The 24,656-nt window shown below is 50.9% G+C and overlaps 1 protein-coding gene across 4 annotated transcripts; it reads left to right on the top strand.

Annotated features, from left to right (window-relative positions):
• The first annotated feature begins 1,494 nt into the window (after positions 1 to 1,494).
• On the top strand, positions 1,495 to 24,650 carry APBB1 (amyloid beta precursor protein binding family B member 1). 4 transcript variants are annotated; one of them, XM_084802126.1, is made up of 14 exons: positions 1,495 to 1,628; positions 8,337 to 9,071; positions 15,015 to 15,190; positions 15,284 to 15,340; positions 15,427 to 15,512; positions 15,624 to 15,687; positions 16,063 to 16,212; positions 16,587 to 16,714; positions 17,140 to 17,254; positions 17,405 to 17,489; positions 17,692 to 17,775; positions 23,552 to 23,667; positions 23,817 to 23,993; positions 24,075 to 24,650. In XM_084802126.1, exons 2-14 carry the CDS (start codon positions 8,351 to 8,353, stop codon positions 24,240 to 24,242), a joined length of 2,127 nt encoding a protein of 708 aa, XP_084658252.1. In that variant the 5' UTR covers positions 1,495 to 1,628; positions 8,337 to 8,350; the 3' UTR covers positions 24,243 to 24,650. The 4 variants fall into 4 exon arrangements, with proteins under 4 accessions (XP_084658252.1, XP_084658251.1, XP_084658254.1 ...); XM_084802125.1 differs by lacking the exon at positions 1,495 to 1,628 and adding an exon at positions 1,838 to 1,980; XM_084802128.1 differs by lacking the exons at positions 1,495 to 1,628; positions 8,337 to 9,071 and adding an exon at positions 13,505 to 13,528.
• The last annotated feature ends 6 nt before the right edge of the window (positions 24,651 to 24,656 follow it).

Genomic DNA, 24,656 nt, shown 5'->3' with positions numbered 1-24,656 from the left:
TCACTTAAACTTTGCCCCCTCTGGGAGTTCTCCAAATCTACAGGCCAGACTAACCCTACCCACACAGTGCCCTGTGCATTTTCTTTAAGACACCATGCTTCTAATTACTTGCTTGGTCTCTTCCCTCTGTTAACTTGTAAGCTGTGGGTGTTAGCACCAAGGACAGTGCCTCATACAGTAGAATTATTTGTTGGGAATGAACGAATGAATGAATGAATGAATGAAGATACATTTCTCTTTATAGATAGCCCTTGATTGTTTCTCAAGGACTCAGGTCAGGTGCCACATTTTCCAGGTAGGATAAAACTAAACCAGATTCACTTTGAGATCCTTATGTCCAGAGTGGGACCCCACATGTTCTGTACATCATTGGCGCTTATCAGATTACAACGGACTCAACCACCAGTCAGTAATTGTACAAGAGGAATGTTGGACCCAGGAAGTTTTGTCACACTGCTCTATTTTTGTACATATGTGAAAATGTCCATAACAAAAAGTTAAAACATGTACATTTATCTCAGGATAAGTGAAAGTGTATTCAAAGACAACCTTGAGGTACTTGCTTTGAACAGGCAAGGGATTGATGAAGTGAATTTGCATGCAGATTATGTGAGTGTGAGTGTGTGTGTGTGTGTGTGTGTGTGAGAGAGAGAGAGAGAGAGAGAGAGAGAGAGAGAGAGAGAGAGAGAGAGAGAGAGAGAGAGAATCTTTCCTATTCAGGGAAAATGAATTTAGATTTGGACACCATTAGACTTAGATGCATCTCCAATCAGTTGTTCAGAGGCCATAGTTAAAGTTTAGGGGGGAAACGCTTTTAAGAGCTCTGCTCCTCAGCCGGGTGTGGTGGTGCACGCCTATAATCCCAGCACTCGGGAGGCAGAGGCAGGTGGATCACTGTGAGTTCGAGGACAGCCTGGTCTACAAAGCGGGTCCAGGGCAGCCAAGGCTACACAGAGAAATCCTGTCTCGAAAAACAAAACAAACAAACAAACAAAAAAACAAAAAAAAGAGTCTGCCCCTCTTTATTCTTGAGGGGCTCTAGGTCAGTGATCTGACCACTAAGACCTGCCTCACTGCCACACAGGGTCTGCAGCGAACAAGGATACAGCAAACACCTCAGCAGCTGTTCAGTACATTTTCCACTCCCATGCTCCACTTGGTCCTTTCCTCGAGTTAATTTCTACCCGGGAAATTAACGCGGGGTGGAGTGGGGGCCGTGTCACAGCCTTATATTCAGAGGCACAGGTAGAGTGTTTAGAAATATCTCAGTTTAACCACTTTCTCTCTTACTGCGGGCAAGTCTGGTTACCCTTCAGAATGTCAGCACCTGCCTCTCAAATCCGAGACTAACAATTGTGAGCATTGCCCAGTGCTGATCTGAGGATGAATGCATGCAAACGGTTGAACATAGAGCCTGGTACAGAGTAAGCGGTCAATAAATACGCGCTATTATTATCCCCAGGACGTCAGGGAGTCCTGCCACAAGAGCCAGAGAGCAGCCGGCTGCCAGCCTCTTGAGGCGCGGCCGTGGTCCCAGCACCTCCCCCGCCCCCAAGCGGATCAAGCTCCCGGAGCTCCAGGCGCGTCTCCCGTCGTCTGTGCAGGACCAGGGCCCTGTAGGAGCGGAGGTGAGTCGGTGGCATGGAAGAGGAGAGGTGGGCAGGGGTTCTGGGAGCTGGGTGCAGCCATGCGAGCTAGGCTAGAGGCAAGGACCTCAGGGCTCGCGGAGGGTCAGGGGTCTGCAGGGTGCGGCAGGGCCAGCGGCAGCTACGGCGGCTCTTTAGAGGCTCGCGCGCCCCGCCCCGCCCCGGCCAAGATGGCGCCCCTCCCCCTCCCTTGCGCGACTCCGCCGCTCCGGGCGCGGCCCCGCGGTCTGCGCGCTCCTGGGCGGGGGATGTTGTGATGGAGAAGCTGCGGCGTCGCCGGAGCCCTGCAGCCTGAGCCACCTTCGCCACCTGGGCCTGGGGCCTCGCCGCGCAGGTAGGAGCTGCCTCTGCCCGGGCCCAGCCCTGGGGGCAGGATCCCCAGCCTCAGCTACCCGTAGCCCTTGCAACCCTTTCCTCGCAGGAGTCCCGGTACCCCGGCCAGGCCTGATTCCACCCCCTACACTAGCGCGATCTTCCTCCTACCGTAGGCCTGCAGAACCACCCTCCGCAGGCTTCACTTTGGTCCTCACATCGACCGCTCCCCCAGCTTTGCTTCTTGATCCTCCAGGATGCTTTGAACGGGGCGGGGGCAGGGGGGAAAAAAAAGAGCGATGGAAGAGTGGGGGAGGGGAGGTCTAATGTTGGGAAGGGGACTTGGAGCTGGGTAGGAGCCAGGCCGTTCTGTTCCTGCCTGGAGTCTCAAGGCCTTGGGCCTGGGATGTCAAGCTGCATTCTGTTGTCCTCAGCGACCAAGGGGTGTGCCCTGGGGCGGGGGAGGTACCTGTCTCAGCCCGACAGAGAGGCCTAGCAGCAACTAGAGTGCTCCTTAGGAGCAGTTTTCCTTCTACAGTTGAGAGGTTATTCTCAGCCTCTTCTGAGTCCTGTTTGTCTGTTGCCTTCTGAGCCCCTGACTTCCCATTCATTCAAAAATCCACTCCATTATGCCTCTGACATCCACGGAAGCTTCCAGGCAAGGTCACCGGGGTTCTCTGTAACTCCAATGGACGCTTTGCTGTGAGTCTGTTACCTTCGAGGAGTGTGTGTCAGTTTAGTCTCCTTGAAGGTTTTCCTGGTTTCTCTCTTAGGTGCTGCCTGCTGCTTCTCAGTCTCTGTGTTCTCTTCCTCTCTTCTCTGTATATTTGGCGCTGGGTTCTGGCCTGAGCTGCATTCTTTCACTCTGTCCTTTCTCCTTGACCATTTCCTCTATGCCCCAACTCTTTAAATTTCATACATACGCTGTCGATTCCCAAATTTATTTGTCCAGCCCACACCACTCTGCTGAAATGCAAAGGCATATATACCCAGCTGTCCTCTGGCACCCTTTTGGACAGTACAACAGGGATTTCAAACCTACACATTCCAAGGTGACTTAATTAATGTCTCGCGTTCCCCTTGTACCTTACTCCCATATGTTGTTCCCTCGACATCCCAAAATGGCAACTGTCCATTCGGTTCAGGCTACATTCACACTGGAATTCTGTGCAACATTCTCCATTACTCCTCAACATCTGATTGCACCAAGTTCTGTGGTGCCCACTGCTTCAGCATTTCTCAGGTCTGTTGATTTCACTTGGTTCCAATCGCTGTCAAACTCGATCTACACCCACTCCACACTGCTCTGGTAGCCCCTCCTTGCCTACCCTCTCTTGGCTATTATCAGCCCCAACACTGGTAATGGAAATGGTCCTTTAAAAAAAAAATGCATCCAATCATTTACACATTCAACAAATAGGATTTGAGCACCTGATATTTACAAGGCACCACGTTAAGGTACTGAAGATGTAATAAAAACAAAATAGACTGGGTTCTTGTCCACAGAGAAGTGGGATCTCTGCAGGAAGTCAAATAAGAATGGCACGGTAGGGGGAATAAGGTACCGTGAAGGAAGATGCACGGTGCTTCGGGCGATCCAGAGAACGGAATCTGGACTGGTGTGTGGGTAGGAGGGAAGGGGCCAAGGGAAGACTTCTCTGGGGGAATGTTTAGATTAAACTAGAGTGTAAAGGGAGAGTTGGGATAATGTGGCTCAGGAAACGGGTTGAAGGTCTATGCTGAAGGGAAATCGTGTAGTACAAAGACCTTTGATGCCTTCCAGGAATCAAAGAAGCCAACTTAGGCTGGGGAGGTCCAGATGGCTAAGAGGGCACTTTAGGCACCTCTAAGGATTTTGACTATTAGGTCAGTCATTGACTTTTGTGCAGATTGTTGGTGATAGTGGAGGCGACAGAGTGGATAACTCCACAGTTTTTTTTCCCCCCTCAGAACGTGATTGTTGTCTGAGAATGATTTAGTGCGAGCAGCAAGGGTGGTGCATGCATCTAGGATCACACCGCACTGTACAACCAAATGGGTGGTCATTTCGTCTCATGGTCTCACATCCTGAAAGAGAAGGAGACGGCGGGGTAGGGAATGAGAAACATGAATGGACGTGTTCGTCTGAGAGGCCCCGGGGACAGCAAGATGGAGTTGTTGGCTAGAGAGGTTGAATGAGTGTACATCTCTGGAGTTCAGATAAGGGAGCTTGAAGTGTGGAAATCACTGTGGCCATGAATGAATACCTCTACTGAATACAGGACGAGGAAGAGAAGAAAGCTGTGAGAAACTCAGCCCGGAATGGCTGAGAGAAGGTGAGCCAGCAAGGAAGTCTAACGGGCCAAACACAAACAAACAAACAAACAAACAAACAAACCGGTATTCAGATGCATATAAAGAACTCCAGGAATGTAGAACATAGAAGCTATGAATGAACACTGGCTGAGGGCCTCATGGGGTTAAATTCTGCTGAAAGTACACATCATGACTGGGCACCCAATGGGTTAAACGCCATGGGGGCCATGTTGACCTAGTAGATGGTGTTACCAAGTCTTAAGAATGAAAGCAGGGTTAAAAAAAAAAGCCAAAAGGGAAGAGAAGAAATGGCTATAGTGAGTATGGAGAGAAAAGCAAACCAGAGAGGCCCAGGGGGTGTGGGGCGGGAGTCAGGCCAAGAAATACTTTCGTTCTTATAGTAAGAGGATCTAACTAGTAGGGGCAGCCCTTGGTTTTAGGCAAAAAGAGAAAGGAGCATAGATTCATCCGGTCTGGATGTTTCAGGATGTTCCCCAAATTAATGACTGCCCCTTCTTCCCTGAATTTGGAAAGGAGATTGAGAGACTTGGGAGAGCCGAAGGATGGTCCGAGTGAGTTCTTCCTGGTGCGCAGGCAGGCGTCATTGTCAGGGCTGTGGTAAAACCCTAGGCTCTAGCGGAGTCCTGTTCTTTCTCTATCACGGTACCCGTCACTTGTTCCACCCATAAAATGTGAGATGGCCTCAGCAGATGAAGGAGGTGCCACCAGACCTGCCGACCTGAGGTCAGGCTTCAGCCTCACACGTGGGGGGGGGGGGGGGAGAGAACAGACTCTCAAAAGTTGTTTTCACACATGTGTTATGGTGAAGGTGTGGCACGCACAAAATACCCACTGTAGAGTAAGGGCTGTCCAGTGACTCCCTAGAGTGTGACGTCCTCGAGGGGGATGAACCATTTTCTATTGTTTAGACTTTCTCCTGTGCCTAGTATGGTACCTGGTATCTCATAGACCCTGTTTTATCCTCCGAGATACCCAAGTGTGGATAATGCTGTGAGAGAGGAGAGCTTGGATTATGCATTTTCTTAAAGAAGCTAAGTAGCTAGTTGTCTTTTGGGCCGCAAAGAGGAAAGGTGGTGGTGGCCACATTGCCTCAGGCTGGACAGCTAGGCCTCAGCGCTTTCAATAGACTTTTCTTATCTAATTCTTATCTAGACTGCCATCTTCCCTGGTGCCCTGATGGTCAGGGCTGCCCTGAAGTCCAGCTGGCTCTTCACTGACCCAGTGTCACAGAGCATGTATGCTCCTCGCGTTCTTTCCGCAGTGTTACGAAAGTCAGCCCCCAGCATGACTTTGTCCACCATTGCTTCAGAGAAGGACTCAGCCCCTGAGGTCCTGGGAGCTGTCTGGAAGTGTGGGATCTCTTCGAGATGCAGCCATGGAACGGTTATTAAGCCAGGCCATTGCTTTAAGCACTTTCTCTCTCTTCCTTTTTTTTCACAGACCTGAGCCTCACCTGGCCAGGACTCCTGCCTCACTGTTCCTCTTAGGGCTCCTTTATCGTTCCCCCAGCTTTTTCTGTAAGATCACCTTTGCCTGTTTTAGCCCAAGGTGGCTAGACAAGCTTTCTTGTATGTGTTCCTAGCCAGCTCCAAGCTTCCAGGTCCCCAGTGTCTGTCCACTTAATCCATCCTTTCCTTCCTCACAGTGGCCACTCTGGCAGGACACATAGCATGTTATCCTTTATGATGGTATTGTAATACTAAGTAAGACAGAGTTTCCTCTCTTCTGATAGCATGTGGGTGTTAGGGAGCGCAGACAGGGAATGGTCCTTGGAAGGTGAGGAAAGTTCAAGAAAGATTGCTTAGGAGCCCCGACAGCTAAGGGAAGGTTTGAAATACAAGAAGAGGTTTTTACAAGAAGGGGCAGATTCCAGGCTGAGGGAACAGTGTAAACAAAGGCAGCGTGGGAGGGCGGTTTGCTTGATGTGTTCCAGAACCTCTCACACTTCGTATGACTGAGTTTAAGGTATGAGGGGACGGCTGGCCTGAGAGGTGCTAGGGGTTGGCTGCCGTGGCCTCTCAGGTGTCTGTAAACTGAGCTCAGACTTTATCCTAAAGGCAGTAGTGAGCCCTTTAATTTTGTCAACCAGGGAGTGACACAATCTGGTTTCCATTTTTGGAAAATTACTGTGGTTCTGGGTGGAGACGAAACTGCCTATTTTTTTCCCCCTTCATTTATTCCAGCAACCATGGCTTTCCTCACAGCCCAGGTGGAGACAACACTGACCAGACCAGCAGTTAGTTAAACAGGAAGGTGAGGCAGACACACGGACAGAAGCCTTCTCTCATATATTTTATACAAGTATTCCCAACATTGTGCTAGATTCCCAGGAGCTAGAAATGGTGAAAATGCTGACTTTGGCTCCTGCCCCAGGCCAAGGCTGAAGAGATAGAGGAGCCTTGCTCAGGCATCTTGTATTAGCTGCATTCACTATGGGCAGGGGAGAACTAAGGCAGTGACGGGGTCAGCGTGAGACCAGCAAATAAGGAGATGGGGGCATTAAATAAGATGTTACGGAGAAGAGCTGCACAGTGGGGTTCGGAAAGGAAGACCCACAGTGCTTATTGGGGTGTTGGGGAACCTGTGGGTAGAGGTAGGGTCCAGTAGGAAGAGAGAGCTTTGAGGGAAGCTGTCGGGAGGGAGGGTGACAGTAGGGCTTGGCTGAGGGAGGGACTGCATTGAGAGTTGAGAGCGGAGGGGGTGTTGGGTAGTGGTTGGTCAAGGAGGAAGAGCTAGTGTTGGGGGTTCCCAAGGAAAGCAAGGGTCATAAAGAGAGTTCCAGACAGGCCAGGGACAGTGAGAAGGATAGATTGGGCCTTGAGGGGAGGCCCAGGGACCCTCAAAGGATAGGTCATGCTCAGAACCTGGTCGGGGCTGGTGAGGAAGACACCTAAGAAGCTGACTTTGTGAACATGCAGACTAGGAGGAGGTGGTTGAGGTACAACAAGCCAGTGCTAAGACAGACAGATCCAGGGCAGGAAATGAAGTATCTTCTGAGGAGAGTCTAAAATGAGGTCTGAGGAGATGTGAGAATGGGTTTTGTACACTTACTCTGTGAATGCTAATTACTGGGCTCCTGCTTCTTGCTCTGTGTCGGTACATTGCCAGAGACTGGGAATGCTGGCTTGCAAGTAATAATAACAACAACAACAACAGTAATGCAGAATTCTCACCAGCGTGGAACGTAGCCATGAGGAGATCAGTAAGCAAATACAAATGTTAAAGTTGGCGAGGTCGATGGTGGTCCATGCTTGGGAAGACTGGGGGGTTACTGAGTTGGGGAGAAGTAAACTGTAGTTTTAAGATGTATGTGTAGGGAAAGGCTCCCTGATAAAGTGATCTTTGGACAAGGACCTGAAAGGTTGAGAGTTCAAGGGCTCCTGAGGTAACCATGGCATTATGAGGGATGCCGGGGGAGACTGATGCTTTAAGTGAGATATTTCACAGGCAGGCATTGTCTGTAGTTGGGGGAGCCAAGAACTAGAGCTAAAGGCCCTTCCTCTGTGACCTGCTCTCTTGGATGACTCTGCTGCCTCTGTGTACCCATCATTCCTGTCTGACTAGTCCCTGGTGTAGTGTGTGGGCTTAGGGATGGCGGATGCTAGCGATTTATAACGAAGGGAAGACAGTCCGGGGGCTGGCAACGATAAGGTTCCAGATAGCACCGGGCCCGGAGGGAAGAGATAGTCTATTTAGTATCCAGAACACTGGAGCCTGTCCTATGCTGTCTGTGTCCCTGGCACAGTGAGCCACAGTTGGTCAAGTGGGGCATGGGGATGCACAGAGAGCTATTGTGCAGGCATGCTGCTTTTTGTAGTGAGGAGAGAGAGAGCAGGGGAGAGAGAGCACCACTGTGCTGCCCCAGAACACTGGGGGAAAGGGATAGGTTGCAGAGCTGGGCCTGGCTTGTGATGGGGGTGGGGATGCAGGGACAGGTGCCTGATGAGAGTGCCATGGATTGGTGTATGCTAGCCAACTGAGTTACAAGAAGATGAGGAACAGGACCTAAAACTGGGGCAGAAATAGGAATACTCAACATGCTCTCTCCTCCCTGTCTCACAGGATCTATCAAGGCCATGTCTGTCCCGTCGTCCCTGAGCCAGTCGGCCATTAATGCTAACAGCCACGGAGGCCCCGCACTCAGCTTCCCCCTGCCCCTGCACGCTGCCCATAACCAGCTGCTCAACGCTAAGCTGCAAGCCACAGCTGTGGTACCCAAGGACCTTCGCAGTGCTATGGGAGAGGGTAGTGTGCCTGAACCAGGTCCCGCCAATGCCAAGTGGTTAAAGGAAGGCCAGAACCAGCTTCGGAGGGCTGCCACAGCCCACCGAGACCAGAACCGAAATGTGACCTTGACCTTGGCAGAGGAGGCCGGCCAGGAGCCTGAGACAGCACCTCTGGGTCCCAAAGGCTTGATGCATCTATACTCTGAGCTGGAGCTCTCCGCCCACAATGCAGCCAACCGAGGGCTTCCTGGATCCGGCTTGATCATCAACACCCAGGAGCAGGGACCAGAGGAAGGAGAGGAGAAGGCAGCAGGGGAGGCTGAAGAGGATGATGAAGATGAGGAGGAAGAAGAGGAGGAGGAGGACTTGTCTTCTCCTCCAGGGCTGCCTGAGCCCCTGGAGAGTGTGGAAGTCCCCTCTGGGCCCCAGGCCCTCACAGACGGCCCCCGGGAACATAGCAAGAGTGCTAGCCTCCTATTTGGCATGCGGAACAGTGCAGCCAGTGATGAGGACTCAAGCTGGGCCACCTTATCACAGGGCAGCCCCTCCTATGGCTCCCCAGAGGACACAGGTACATGTGACAATATGGGAGGGCTTGAGGGAGGGGGTGTCAGACATCTGTCTTCTCCATTCAGAGGCAGGGCTAGCCTGAGGAGGAGTTGCAGAGCCTGTATCTTCAGTTCCAACATTTTCTCAGTGAGAGAGTGCTTAGTCAGTTTGATAGGGCTGTTCATCAGGCATGGTGTGAAGGGTGGGCCTGTTCATCATGTGTGCTGTCAGGGTCTGTGTGTAGATTGACTGGTTTGTTGACTGCTTACCACAAAACTCACCCTTGGCTAAGCATTATGGCATCTAGTAATCAGAGTAATGTTGTGACACAGATACTCTTTCTATGTCCGTATTACAAATGATGAGAAAGAGGCCCAGACAAGCCAGATCGCTTCCTGAGGATCACCAACAGTCCTGGATCATTATAATGGGGCTAAGATCGAAAGCAGATCGAGTCTAGACCTGGATGAGCCCTGAGCTCGGTGTTACCCAGTCACCAGTGCACACAGCACATGCACCGAGGTGGACTTGGCATACTATGCCAGCTTTTAACAGTCACGTGCACGTCTAGAGGGAACAGCCAGCATCTCCCTAAAGATATCTGTCTGGAAAGTGTGGGGGTTGGTTCCTGCTAATGATCCGCATGCCCTGTGCACAGTGCCAGGCTGGTCATCGCAAGGATGCCGTTTCTCCGGGACTGAGGTTCTGGCTCACAGTTTGGGAACAAGGGAAGAATAAGCTGATGGCTAACTTCCGGGGAGATAGAGGTTAGAGATCAAAGACCGATCACTCACTGTGACCCGTTTACTAAAGTTGAAGCTCTGTATTACGGAGTGGGGATTTCTCTACTGTAGCTGTAGGTGCAGCCCAGAAGAGCTGAGGGTGGGAATACAAGAAGAGCTTTGGTGGGTGGGTGGTGGTGGGGTGACCTACGTTGATGGTAAATCACTTGCTTAGCATGCATGACCTGGATTCTGTGCCTGGAAAGAGATGGAGACACTGACTTTCACTTCTCAAGGTACTAACAGTGCCTACACCCCTACAAATGGCTCCTGGCAGGGGACATAGATTTCAGCTAACCAAGAGCTTCATATATCCTTCCCCTGTGCGCCCCCCCATTGGTTCATTTGTTTGTTTGTTTTGGTTAGGGACTCATGTTGTAGTCCTGGCTAACCTAGAACTCACAGCTCACTTATATAGACTAAGTTGGCTTCAAACTGTCGATGATGCCCTTGCCTCTCTCATCCGAGTGCTGGGATTATAGGCATGAGCCACCACACGTGGTTTTAAAGTTTGTTTTAATGTATATACGTTCTACCTTTGTTTTTCTATTGACTGTACACACACACACACACACACACACACACACACACACACACACACACACACACACACACACACATTTTCTGTCTTGAGGTTTTTTTGTTTTGTTTTGTTTTGTTTTGTTTTGTTTTTAGTTTTTTTGAGACAGGGTTTCTCTGTGTAGCCTTGGCTGTCCTAGACTAACTTTGTAGACCCGGCTGGCCTCAAACTCACAGCGATCCGCCTGCCTCTGCCTCCCGAGTGCTGGGATTAAAAGCGTGCACTACCATGCCTGGCCTGTCTTGAGTTTTTTTTTTTTTAAAGGTTTTTTATTTATTTATTGTATATGAGTGTTTTATCTGCACACCAGAAGAGAGCACCAGATCTCACTACAGATGGTTCTGAGCCACCATGTGGTTGCTGGGAATTGAACTCAGGTCCTCTGGAAGAGCAGACAGTGCTCTTAACCGCTGAGCCATCTCTCCAGCCCCTGTCTTGAGTTTTTTATGATCTGAATTTTTTTTTCTTTTTCTTTTTTTTTGGTTTTTCGAGACAGGGTCTCTTTGTAGTCTTGGCTGTCCTGGACTTACTTTGTAGACCAGGCTGGCCTCGAACTCACAGCGATCCGCCCGCCTCTGCCTCCCGAGTGCTGGGATTAAAGGCGTGCGCCACCATGCCCGGCTTCTGAATTTTTTTTTAAGCCTTTCACCCCAAGTGGTTTTGAATATACTTTGCTTCTGGATTTCTTGTCAACTAGTAGATAGTTCTAGAACCTTGATCAGATTCAGGGTTCAATGCCTTTTTGTTCTGTCTTGCTTTTTCAAGGACACTTTGTAGGTGGTACCAAAGGTAACAAAAGTAAAGTCTAATTATTTTTCTTCCTGTGATGTGAGTGGCTTTTGGTGGTCAATGCCTGCATGCTGTGCCAAGGGAGCGTCTGCTGTTTTACTCAAGCTGACTGTTTATCGGGGTTGAGTTTGGAGAAAAGATGGACAAGCTGAAGGGTAGATGCCGATGTAAACTACCCCAGCTTCTAAATGCCAGCAACTCAGCAGCTAGTTCGGGTTTTCAAAAGTGCTGTACAAGACATGTGTATCTCTTTGAGGCGTGCATCGCTGCAGGTTACAGGTGATTTAGCATGCATGCCTGGGAGAGGGGTGTCAATGACCAAACAGAGGCTTGGTTGTTGAGTACCCTGGAGTCCTCATGGGTGACAGCGTTTCTGAGGTGGGAGGGTAGCAATAAAGAAGAACCAAGGATGTGCTGGGTGTGGGCAGTGATCTCAGAGAGGCCGTGGGAGGGGTGAGAGGAGGCTCCTCCATCCAGTCCTGTCCTGATGGATACTAGGGGTTGTTGTATGCAGAGGTGTTAGGCCATCCGAAAGGGTAGGAGGGTTGCTCTTTCTTGTTTTTTGTTTTTTTTTGTTTTGTTTTGTTTTTTTGTTTTTTGTTTTTCTGTGTTGCCTCTGCCACGAGAGATGCAGACGGTGGGTTTCTGCTCAGTAGAAATGATGTAGGATGGAACAAAAGTTGTTTTTTTTTTTTTTCCCTTCCCATTTTAGGATCTGTACAAAGTATTCGTTGAGTAAATGAACTACATGAATTGAGTGACTCGTGTGAATGAATGAACTTTACTACCTGCATTGGCGTCACACTCTGAGCAAGGCCTTGTCCTAAACGCTGGGAATGTTTAAGACAGGACAAAGATGTTCTTATCCCTCTCGGTACTCACAGTGGGGGGGGGGGGGAAACAGAACTAGACTCATAATCAGTGATGATAAGTGGGTGGGCAGAGGAGCAGGAGCGCGCCCTGCCTGCCTGAGGGAGGGGGAGAATTGGGTCAGTAGTGAGACTCCCCCTACCCCCCACCCCTGCTGTTGTCTGAAGGGGGAGGGAGTAATAGTTAGAACCCTAACTGGGAGTTAGGGGACCTGGGGAGTTGTCAGAGGCAAGGCTGAGAGGCAGAAAGAAAGCTAGGGCCTCTTAACAGCACATAAAACCTGTGCAGGGGTTGGATTTTTGTCCTAAGGGTAATGAGAAAGCAGTTAAGAGTATTAAACTGGAGAGCAACCTGATTAGTTTGACATCCCCTAAGAATCATTCAGGCTGTAGTGTGCAGCCCCGAAGTGGAGACGGAGGGAAACCAGTTGAGAGGCTTCTGCAGTAATCCAGATTAAAGCATGCTGGTTGTCTGGACTGTAGTGGTGATGTGGAGCAGGAGGGGAAGGGGTTGGGGAAAGCATAGTCCGAAGCATGGTCTCCTGTACAGAGTAGTTTGCCTGCCTGAACCACTAAGGCTTTTATGGATGAATGAAGGGAGGGAGGGAGGGAGGGAGGGAGGGAGGGAGGGAGGGAGGGCCGTAGGGATTTCTGGATTCATGTGAGTGCCTGCAGGAAAGTGTGTGGTTGTGGAATTAAAGCATGTGTGTGGAAGCAGAGCCTCCCCCCACACCAGGGGAGAGGCTGTGCATGAACGGAGGTATGCCAAGCTCCAGAAGGGCCTCCCAGATGGTCAAGGGGTGGGGGAGCTGCCCCCTCCAGGACAGATCGGAAGGATGAAGCTCTTTGAAGCAGGAAGGCACAGGCTGACAGGGATGGCAGATGGATTGGTGTGTGTGACTCATTCAGGGGAAGTAGTGACCTGTCCCCCAGATTCCAGAAATGCCTGGCCCTACCATAAAGCAGGCTGTGGGGAGCAAGGGGCCCTTGGGGGTTGGTGTTCCTGGAAGGTTTTTCAGCAGCGAAGTCCTGTGGGGGAGTGGGGGAAGGGTCTAGGGAAAAGACTTGTTTGCTGAGCCTCAGTAGAGTGGATGGTAGAGGGGTGGAGACACAGTGATGGGCATAGAAGGTGGATGGGCAAGTTGAGCTCCCTTTTTTCATTGGGTGCCTGTAGGCTTACCTCATTTGCAGGCAGAGGATGGAGAAGCACCTTGCCTGAATAACTAATATCAGGTGTGGAAACACCTTGCTGTAGCCACACCCACTCCCGGCCCCTCTGTGCCTTGGTACCAAGCCGCCTGAGTCTTGAGACTGCCTGTCCCTCAGTGCTGCCTCTTAGACCAGTCAGGATTCCTGGTTTCCTTGGTAACGGGAAGCACGTCAGCAGTCTGGGCGCTCCCAGCCATCCCGGTGCTCTGGTTGCCGAGGAGACACTGCAGCCTTAGCTGGGCCCTGGCAGGTGAGGGGGGTGGTGCTGGGAAGCCTCAAATCCTCAGGCTTGCTAGGGCTCAGGCCCTCAGAGACCACCCTTTCTTTACTTAAAAGTGCTGGATAGGGTCTAGATAAGAGAGGGATCCCTGAGGCTTCGGAAGCCACACCCTGTTTATGCTGAGGTCTATAGATTCTGCTGGGCCCCAGGTGGCTGAGCTATTCCCAGGAGGCAGAGCCTCCTGATGTTTGTAGGACTAGCTTAACTGTGCCATTGATGTCACCGCCTGGAGGGTGGGGTACAGATTCAGGATTGGGGAAGGGGAGCCAAGGTAAAGAAAGAAGACCAGAAGAGCTAGGGTCTCGTGAGCCCCTCTTCCTCACCCACCTCCATCCCAAGGAGGCTCCCTCTAGTATGGTGGTCTTGGCCCCTCCCTCGAGAACTCCAGGCGGAGGAGGATCTTGCCTGGCAGACGACGCGCTCTGCCCTGGTGAGAAGGGGGCGGGATGAGCTTTTCTCTGCAGCCCAGCCCCAGGCTGTGAGCCCAGCTGGCTGGAGGGGGCTGTGAAGAGGGAGGGTGGAGGCAGGAGGGGCAGGGAGTAAGCGCCATGTTCTCCCAGGACTTCTTCCTGGCCATCATCCTGCAGGACAGCAGTCCAGGTGAGGGGCAGCATGGGGGCTGGGTGTGATGTGGGGTCTGGAGCAAGAAAGAGAAAGCAGAGGTGGAAGGCAAATGGTTCTGTGACAGGGATGGAGAGATGGAGATCCAGGAGAGGAGGAGTGTATATCACAGATATGTATAGTCTGTGTTTGCATGATATATTTGAATGTGTGTGCGTGTGTGTGTGTGTCTGTACAGAGGTAATGGGTTGACAATGTATTGTGTCTGAGTGTGTTCCCACCTGTATGTGAGCCACTCACACGTATGTTGCGAGGTTTTGGTTGTCTGGTATGTACACACCTGTTGGTAGGGCTGGCATATATAGCTCCATAGACACATAGCTCTACACATGTACGTGACTGGCATTGCTCTGTTTGTTTGCCCCTGAACTCACAAGCCCGCCTGTATGTGATACCTTCCAGAATTTTTTATGTGCTGTGCACAGGTGTGTGGTAGAGCTTGCATATATTGTGCATCTGTGTGTACGCAGATGTGTACAGGAGCTGGCGGTGTGTGTGCATTTTATAGCCAGACTTATGGATAGGCATGATGTGTGAGGAAGTGAACTGGGGTCATTCAACCTCCTTCTCTTCTCTTCTTCCTCTCTGCTTTCTTCTTTCCCTCCATGTGGCCACATTAGGCAACAGCAGGGCCCAGGAGGAGGCCTGAGCCATTTTCCCCACTGGTGGCTCCCAATGTGGTGACTCAAAAGTCGTCGGCCCTAGAAGCAAACAGGATCTATACTGCCCCGTCTCCAGCTCCTTATTTTCACCCAAGGGGCCTTGGGGAGGGGACTGAGCATCTACTGCCTTCCTGTTGGGTGAGCTGACCCTCACTGAGCCTCCTTCCTGGCAGATTCCTTCTGGAACCCCAACGCTTTCGAGACGGATTCCGATCTGCCGGCTGGATGGATGAGGGTCCAGGACACCTCAGGGACCTACTACTGGCATATCCCAACAGGGACCACCCAGTGGGAACCCCCAGGCCAGGCTTCCCCTTCACAGGGGAGTAGCCCCCAAGAAGAGTCCCAGGTGAGGCTCAGTGGCTTGTTGTTTCATGCCAGGGGCGGAGGGGTCTGTGGTTCTAGAACAGGGTGAGACTCCCCTCCACGGTTCTTCCTCCAGCTCACCTGGACTGGCTTTGCTCACCAAGAAGGCTTTGAGGAAGGAGAGTTTTGGAAGGTAAGTGAAGTAGCTAGCATCACTGTGGGGGGTAACTGGAAAAGGGGCTTCATTTGGGGGCCTGATTCCTCAATCCCTTTTCAAAGGATGAACCCAGCGAGGAGGCACCAATGGATTTGGGACTGAAGGACCCTGAGGAGGAGACATTGCCCTTTCCGGCTCAGAGCCTCAGGTGAGTCACCAGAAGCAGTGGGCTAGGGTTTGATTGGGTCCATGTAGAAGGGGTATTGGGACAACTCTAAAAATAGGGGTGCCATGTCAAGTGTTCCCCATCTGCCTCCAGCCCAGAGCCATTGCCCCAAGAGGAGGAGAAATTATCCCAACGGAACACCAACCCAGGAGTCAAGGTTTGTTCAAGACCAACAACCATTGTGTGAGCAGGCCCTTGTGTGGAGGACAGGCCTCGTGCTGTGCTGTGAGGGTGTGTGTGTGTGGTCTCAGCAAAGCTCACAGATGAGGAGTTCTTCCTAGTTTCAGCACAAGATTGCATGTATGAACTGGACAGTCTAATGACAGCTTCAGTATTTAACTCAGTTGGCCCAAGGGTCTTCTAGGGACTCCTGAGACACGACACGTCAGCAGATGTCCCTTCATGTCTCATCTTAGTTTAGAATGGCCTCCTACTTTTTATGTTCCAAGTCAGGGGCTTCTCTGTCCTGTGACCAGGGCACCTCCAATTTCATCTCAGCTCTCTACCCTGACCCTTCTTCTGTGTCTGGCAGTGTTTCGCAGTGCGCTCTCTAGGCTGGGTTGAGATGACCGAGGAGGAGCTGGCCCCGGGACGCAGCAGTGTGGCAGTCAACAACTGTATCCGTCAGCTCTCCTACCACAAAAACAATCTACATGACCCAATGTCTGGGGGCTGGGGAGAGGTGAGGGCCTGAGCTGGTGAGGTGGTGGTACTGTGGGAGTGTGCGGGCAGTTGGGAGGTATGGAGGATTTGATTTGCCTTGGAGGGGGCTGATGAGGACATGGGAGTGGATGCTGGTTTACGTAGCAGCCCTGTGGGACGGATGTGTAACCCCAGCCTGGCACCGTGAGGGGTTGCTGTCTAACAGTGGTGGGGATGACCAGAGTCATGGGAGAACCTTTATTGGTTAGAGTAAGGGCCCACAGATGGGAGGTCTGATGGCTAAGTAAACCCTGCTCCTCCACAGTGATGGCCAGTATCCCCTGAGCTGGCGATGGCAGAGATCCGCCACCTTCCCGCTGGGTTACCACTGAGCTCTGCTTCTTGGGTTTGCAGGGAAAGGACCTGCTGCTCCAGTTGGAGGATGAGACGCTAAAACTGGTGGAGCCACAGAGCCAGGCGCTGCTGCATGTCCAGCCCATCGTCAGCATCCGTGTGTGGGGCGTTGGGCGGGACAGTGGAAGGTGGGGACAGGACACAGGAGTCTGTGGGGTGGGGGTGGGGACGGGGGGGGGGCTCATCCATCCAGCAGTGAGAATCCTCTTTTCTAATCTGTTCTTTGGCTCTCTTGTGCTGCCGGACCCAGAGAGAGGTATTAACATCCGTCTGCTTTGACCGTGCCCTCTCCCACGCCTGGACCGGATGCTTCGAAGCACCTAGGCTCCCTTACTATACTCTGTCCCTTCCCACCTGCTGTGCTGGGCCTTATTCCCTCACCTCAGCATGCTTGCCTATCTGTTTTCCTCAGTTCCTTAAGGCAGAACCTACGGAACACCAGGGCAGAAAACCTGTAGGAGCTGCTGTGGACAGGGAGGTGGGAGGGGTGGACTGGTGGCCAGGCTTGGCACTTGGTGGTTCTAGGGATACTGAGGTGACCCTCCCCCAACAGGGACTTTGCCTACGTAGCTCGAGATAAACTGACCCAGATGCTCAAGTGCCACGTGTTTCGCTGTGAGGCACCTGCCAAGAACATCGCCACCAGCCTGCATGAGATCTGCTCCAAGGCACGGCCCCCTCCACTCCCTGGACTAGCTGCCACTTTTGCTCTAGAAGGGTGTGGGTTAGGGCTGCTGAGTTGGTGGGTAGTGAAGTGGGGGCTTTGGGGGCAGTGTAGCTCTAACAGATCCCACCCCCCACCCCCATTCATTCCTCAGATCATGTCTGAACGGCGAAATGCTCGCTGCTTGGTAAACGGACTCTCTCTGGACCACTCTAAGCTTGTGGATGTCCCTTTCCAAGGTGAGTGCCACAGCCTCACAAGGCCCAGCTCAGCTTTGTGAGTTAAGGTGAGGAGACCCAAGAAGGGGCCCAGGTTCCTGGGCAGACACGGGCACATGGGGGACGAGATGCAGTGGGGCTGAGGATATGTCTGGGCAAATGCATAGCTTATGCGCTGGTGTCATAGGCCAGGACAACACTTGACCCTTCTTTTCTCTCACAGTGGAATTCCCGGCCCCCAAGAATGAGCTGGTGCAGAAGTTCCAAGTCTATTACCTGGGGAACGTGCCTGTTGCGAAACCTGTTGGTATGTGTGCTCTCTTCTCTCAGGGAACATCCCCTCAGTCCCAGAGCTCTGTCCCCACACCGTGCTTTCTAGGGCTGCTTCTCTTGGACCTTCTCATAGGTGGCATCTCCCTGTCTTGCAGAATTTATCTTACCTCCCTATGTCTCTGTCCCAGCCTTGCCCTGTGTCCCGCCTATAGCTCTAATGAGCATGTTTCAGTGACTGTCTACCGTAGGACTTGTGCTGAGCTAGGCACAGAGAGAGACTTTCTCCCCACCCTCAAACCCACGAGAAAGCTTTGGTGGGTTTGGGAGCCAGGTATTTGAGTGGCTAGAAGTACGAGGCATTAGCTTGGTGCTCCATTCAGCACAACACTCTTAATTGTGAGCCCTGAGCATCCAGAGAAGGAAGCAGTTGTCATAATTGATACAGGCTTCACTATTGTACAAGTGTAAAGCTTTTTTTTTTTGTTTATTTAATTGTGTGTGTGTGTGTGTGTGTGAGAGAGAGAGAGAGAGAGAGAGAGAGACAGAGAGAGAGACAGAGAGAGAGACAGAGAGAGAGACAGAGAGACAGAGAGACAGAGACAGAGACAGAGAGACAGAGACAGAGGCAGAGGCAGAGGCAGAGAGACAGAGAGACAGAGAGATACTGGGGCTCAAAGCCAAATCCGCGGGTGCACAAGCAAGTATTCTACTACTGAGTTATACCTCCAACTTTCATTAATCTTTGATATTTCTATATGTTGCAATTACAATAAAACCTGTTTACAAATAAGGAATTGAGGCAAGAGGCCATGCTTTCAAAGTACCTGCCACTTGTTTGCTTATTCCCTTAACAATTACCTTTGAAACTTACTGTGTCAGGTTCTGTGGTGGGCCCTGGGAAACCATGGCCTCAGCCTGGCTTTCACGGAGTTTGTGGGAGCTTACAATAGAATAATCAGAACCCAATCAAACATATGTCATAATAAACTAAGTCTTTTATGGAAAGGGAGTAGCAAGATATAACAGAAGACTTTCATTTGGTCTAGCCGACCAGAGAAGGCTTCCTGTGAAGTTTGGTGTAGTGACACCTGTGGTCCTTGTACTTGGGGAGACTGAAGCTGTAAGCACAGTGAAAACCTGGCCAGCTAGGGCTACAGAGAACAACACTGTTTGCTCGACCCACCCCACCCACCTTTGCAAAAAAAACAGGAAGGGAAGAAAACACAGTCTTCCTGAGAAAGTATCGTGAGAGCTGAGAAATAAGACAGTGAAATAGCAGTGGATGTGTTGAAGTGAAACGAAGCCAGGCCAGGCCAGGGAAAGGCCACTCTCAGCTGTGTGTGAGAACCCAGAGCAGGGGACACTGGTACATGGGAAACACTAGCTGTGCAGGCCTAGGCTGAGAGCTAGGTGGTGATCAAACCGAGAGACCCCCGGCTTAGGATGAGATCAGTCTTCAAGACAAGAGCTGCAGGGAGCCATTTTCATTGGTCAGCTCCCACTACTGTATTAGACACCTAAGGTGATCAGCTTACAAAGAGAAGAAGTTTATTTCGGTTCATGCCCTCATGCCTGGTTGACTTTGTGACAGTGTCATGTCACACAAGAGCCTGTGGCACAGCGAAGCCACTCTGTGCCCTGGGAATAAAAAGAGAAGAAGCTAAAATTGTACAGTTCCCTTCAGGGACAAACCTCCTGTTGTTCTTTTCAGGGTTCTAGAGTTTCCCCAGCAGGGTGAGCTGGGGATCCAGGCTTTTAACACATGGGCCTTTGGTGGGGGGGACCATTTGACACTTACCCAAACCATGCATGTTTCAGGTATTTGGATGCAGTAAAGCTTGCTTTGGCTGTACCACGAAGAAAGACGTTGAGTGGGTGCAAGAAGATAGAGGGCAGGCAGGCATATCTTCACTGTCAAGGTTGCTGGTAACAAGAGTATCTTAGGTAACAGCAGGACTGAAAAGGAGTGTGAGTCAACAGGTGACCGATTGACAGCAGAGCAAGAGGCAAAGGCTTTAAGGCTGACTTGAAGTCATTAGGGAGCACGTGGCATTGGACCGGATTTCCCAGTACCAACTGGCCAGTGGTGCCTTTCTCTAAAAGCAGCAGACTGTTGGAGGATGGTCTGATGTGTTTTGATGCTGATTACTGCTTGCTGTCTCTGTGACCCACCTTTTGCTTAATAAAAAGCCATCTCCACTTGGGCAGGGCAGGAGATAGGTGGGGCTAGGAGAGAGAGAGGAATTCTGGGAAAAAGAAAGACTGCACTGAGGAGAAAGAGACCTGAAGGGACGAGAGGAAGGCCGCCATGGGTTAGATGGAGGAGAAACACATGGCCAGTGGATAGAGAATCCGGCCCAGATAAAGAACATTAGCAAGTGTTTGGGATTATGCATGGAAAGTAATTTGATAAAAGTTATTAGAAACAGATGGCATGGGATTAAGGCAGGGATCCCATGCCTGCCCCACTATGGGAGGTAGTTTAAAAGATTGATATCTGCCTTGCCCCAGGTTAACTAAGGCTACCTTAAAATATAACAAGTGTCTGTGTCTTGATTGATTACTAGCCGGGCCTATAGATAATACGTGTAATTTAAAAACAATAGCAGATACTGGCAGAGAAGTCAGTTTTGTTACGAGGATTGTGAGTTCAGTTTTAAATATGCCAAATTCAAGGTGCCTTGGAGAAAAAGTGGCAAAGTCAAGTTTGTTGCATGATATTTGGTCATACTGTGAGCCCAGAGAGATTGTATTATTTACTAGAGAAACCTGTGTTTAGTTGTGATGTGGCTCAGCCTTAGCACACACCTTTAATCTAAGAGCTTTCTGCTTCAATATTGTAAACAGGTTTTTTTAAAAAAGGATTTATTTATTTATTTATTATACAGTGTTCTGGCTGCATATACACCTGCAGGCCAGAAGAAAGCATCAGAGTTGTGAGCCACCATGTGGCTGCTGGGAATTGAACTCAGGGCCTCTGGAGGAGCAGTCAGTGCCCTTAGCCTCTGAGCCATCTCTCCAGCCCCTGTGTAAACAGGTTTAAATAAAGTCAACCATAGGTCAAGAGACGAGCGAGCAAGCAAGCAGTCAAGAGGAAGTGAGCGTAAGATTATTAAAACAAAACAAAACAGAGTAAGAGGATGTTAGGAGGATGAACAGAGACACACAGGAAGTGGAAGGGAGGGACATTTAGTTTGAGGAGTCTTGTTTTAGGAATCCTTCTGGGGTGTCTGCTGAGGAGGAAGGTCAGCTGGGTGCCTTCTCTGCCTCTCCGAGCTAGCAGGCTTTCACCCCAGCATCTGGCTCCTGAGTCTTCACTGGTAAAATCAAACCATGTTTTAAAAATCCCTGTCCTCCCCCCTGAAGCTTCAGTTTTCATTCATCCACCCAGTCGATTACTCTCGCATACTTGGCGCCCGGCATCGTTCTGATCCTTAGCTTACATCACCGCACCGCACTGGCCGCGACTCTGGCCTTCCAATGCATTACATCCTAGCAAGGAGAGATAAGAAACGCATCGCATGGTACGTTTGATAGTAACAACTGGCATGGGGTGGAAATGCACTGAAGGGTAAGGAGAAACAGAAGTGTAGGGCTGGTGAGGTTGCAGATATTCAACTATTTAGCTGCCTCTCGCTCTATCTCCCTCCCTCCCTCTCCCTGTCCCTCCCTCTCTTCCTCCCTGTGTGTCCCTCTACCCCCCACCCCCTTCCCATTTCTTTATCCCCTTTTTTGCAAGACAGGACTTCTCTGTGTAGTCCTGGCTTTCCTAGAACTCTCTTTGTAGTCCAGACTGGCCTTGAACTCACTTATCCCCGTGCTTCTGCCTACCGAGTGCTGGGATTAAAGCTGTGCGCCACCACACCCAGCCAGCCAGCTGCCTTTTTTTTTTTTTTTTTTAGATCCTCCCAGCCGATGCTCAGAAGACTTGGAAGTCAGGCTCTATCCTTTCACCCCTATCAAACTTGAAGTTCCCCAGGGTTTCAGTTGAAATGCCATAGACATTACACCACCCTGCCTTGCATTTGAGGTCCTTGCAGCGGCCCATCTGCTCCTTCCTGTGTTGTCATCCTCCTGTACACTCCTCTGTTATTAGACTTCCTGTTTCCCTGCATTTGCCCATGCTTCCTTCAGGGTGACATTCACATGTCTCTGAAATCTTCAGCAGCTAAACCCTGACTGGGTTTATGACTGGGAAACATAAAATCCAGTTTCACTTGGTCTCCGTCCTTGAGATGACCACAGTCCAGTGTAGATGAATTATCTCTGAAGCTGAGCGGTGGTGGTGCATGCCTTTAATTCCAGCACTTGAGCAGAGGCCGTCAGATTTACAGAGCAAAGTTCCAGGACAGCCAAGCCTATACCTTTCTTGAAAACACAACAACAACAAAAGAGTTCTGTCTGGTGTGTCTTTCCGTGCCCTACTGAGATGGACAATGGAAAAGGGCCCTTGGAGACTTGGCCATTTGTCATAGACTGTGTCCTTAGGATATCCTTCCCACTCAAATTTAAACACCTCCCTCCCCGAATACACACACGCGCGCGCACACACGCGCACACATGCAGGTGCACGGGCACACATGCACACACATGTCTCTCCAAGCAGCTTTAACTAAAACTTGTTGGAGATCCTCCTGATGCTGCCTTCCCTGTGCTGGGATTTTATAGAAGTTTAAAAGCAGTTTGAAGTGAAAGAGACCATTATGGGATTGTTTGATTGTGGCTTTGAGATAAGGTCTTGCCATGTAGCCATGAGTGGCCTGGAACTCACTATGTGTCGTTCATCCTGGGCTTGTGATTCTCCTGTCTCTGGAAAGTGCTGAGTTGCCATATGTGCACCACCACTCCGAGAGAAGCCACTTTGTTTCCTTTGAATATTTTTATGTCTTAGCCATAAATATTAATGAGTTTCACTATGACACCTCCATGCATACACATGATGTATTTGTTCATACTCACCTTCTGTTGCCATCTCTTGTTCTCCACCCCACTCTGCAGAGCGTGTGTGTGTGTGTGTGTGTGTGTGTGTGTGTGTGTGTGTGTGTGTGTGTGTGTGTGTCTGGTTTTGGCTTTGAGGCAAGGTCTCTCTACAAAGTCCAGGCTGCACAAGTCCGCCTGCCCTTGCCTCCAGAGTGCTGGAAAGCTGTGCACCACTGCAGGCAGCTCCAATTGTTGAGCTGCTTACTTTTTCCATCTACTCCATCTCACAACCAAAACAAACAAACAGACAGAAAAACAGGGCCAGGAGGTGGAAGAGCTGATAAAGGCACTTGCAGTCAGTCAGACCTGATAGCCTGAGTTCAATCTCCTGGACCCGCACAGAAGGACAGAACTAACTCTTGTATGTTGTCCTTTGACCTCCACACACACACAATAAAGAAATAATGAAATAATTAAATATATATATAAAATATATATAATATATAATATATATATAAACCATTTGGGTCTGGAGAAAGGACTAGCCTGGCTGATTGGAAGCCGCTGTTGTGTGAAAGAAGCCCTGAGCATGCAGAGTAATATACGGGGAGTCGGAGCTCTGTTGGGGAGGGGTCTGTCCATTTAGGAGGCTGAAGATATAGAGTCAGTGAAGAAAACCAAGCTGGAGATTCAAGATAGGTCAAGCCAGAAAGGGTCCGCAGTCACTGAAGTCAAGGAGGAGAGTGCCCAGGGGGGGATACCTAGTCAGCAGCATCCTTGGGCTACGTGTTGGTGAGATGGGGCTGCAGCAGGCCCCTGGGTTTGATAGGCGGAGTTACACTATCTTTTTCCTACCCTCAGTCCTCTATGTTTGTGTCTCTGTCTTCCAGGGGTAGATGTGATTAACGGGGCCCTGGAGTCAGTCCTGTCTTCCAGTAGCCGTGAGCAGTGGACCCCAAGTCACGTCAGCGTGGCTCCTGCTACCCTCACCATCTTACACCAGCAGGTAAGGAACTGGGGTAGGAGAAAAGTGTGGCTGAGCTTTGCCGTGGAGGGGACTTGAGTTCAGGGGAAGAGCTGCCAGTAAAGATGGTGTGCCTCAGTAAAACAGGGTTAGGGGATCTTCCTTTATAACTGGATGCCTCTCCCCTGCAGACAGAGGCAGTGCTGGGGGAGTGTCGGGTGCGATTCCTCTCCTTCCTGGCTGTGGGCAGAGATGTGCACACCTTCGCGTTCATCATGGCTGCCGGCCCAGCCTCCTTCTGCTGCCACATGTTTTGGTGCGAGCCCAACGCTGCCAGCCTCTCAGAGGCTGTGCAGGCTGCATGCATGGTGAGTAGGCTGGCTAGTGGGACAGCAGTGTGACCTTAAGGGGCTGAGGTGGATACTGACTGCCGCTTTGCTTCTTCGCAGCTCCGCTACCAGAAGTGTCTGGATGCTCGTGCCCAGACCTCCACCTCCTGCCTCCCAGCACCCCCTGCGGAGTCAGTTGCAAGACGTGTGGGGTGGACTGTCCGCAGGGGTGTTCAGTCGCTGTGGGGTTCCCTCAAGCCCAAACGTCTAGGATCCCAGACCCCATGAAGAATTCTTATCCTTCCTCCACCTGCTTGTGTCGGGCCCCAGGGAACTCAAGGGTTTGGGGGCAGGTAGGGGCTCTGGATGCTGTTCCTGCACCTCATGTTCCCTGGGGCTACCTCCCAATAGCTGGGGTTCCCTACCCAGGGGTTGGGAGAGAGAAATTGAATTCCTTCACAGAAGTCATTACACTGGACTGATGACAGGAGGGGCCTGAAACAAGGGCCAGCCTTGGGCTCTCCATCCCCAGTGTTTGAGGTGGAGCAGGAGGAACTGGTCCAAGCCAGGCCCCCATCCTCAAAAGCCCATCAGGGGCCGGAGGGGACTGGTCTTGGCATGGGTCCCCTCCCCCCCCCCCCGTTCTGCGGGCACCTCCGCTGTACTGATATCACTAATAAAGTTTGTCTGCGCTGCTGTGTG

The sequence above is a fragment of the Acomys minous genome (assembly GCF_964271855.1).
Source record: "Acomys minous genome assembly, chromosome: 2".
Lineage (NCBI taxonomy): Eukaryota > Metazoa > Chordata > Mammalia > Rodentia > Muridae > Acomys > Acomys minous.
Note: the sequence above shows the minus strand (reverse complement) of the source record. Positions and strands in the feature narration are given on the sequence as shown.

What these genes read in the sequence shown, in the direction of transcription:
- APBB1 (XM_084802126.1), top strand. Translation starts at nt 8,351, where the DNA reads ATGTCTGTCCCGTCGTCCCTGAGCCAGTCGGCCATTAATGCTAACAGC. An exon ending in TGTGGATGTCCCTTTCCAAG is followed by an intron (nt 17,490 to 17,691) that starts GTGAGTGCCACA and finishes TTTCTCTCACAG; the next exon opens with TGGAATTCCCGGCCCCCAAG. An exon ending in GCCTGTTGCGAAACCTGTTG is followed by an intron (nt 17,776 to 23,551) that starts GTATGTGTGCTC and finishes TCTGTCTTCCAG; the next exon opens with GGGTAGATGTGATTAACGGG.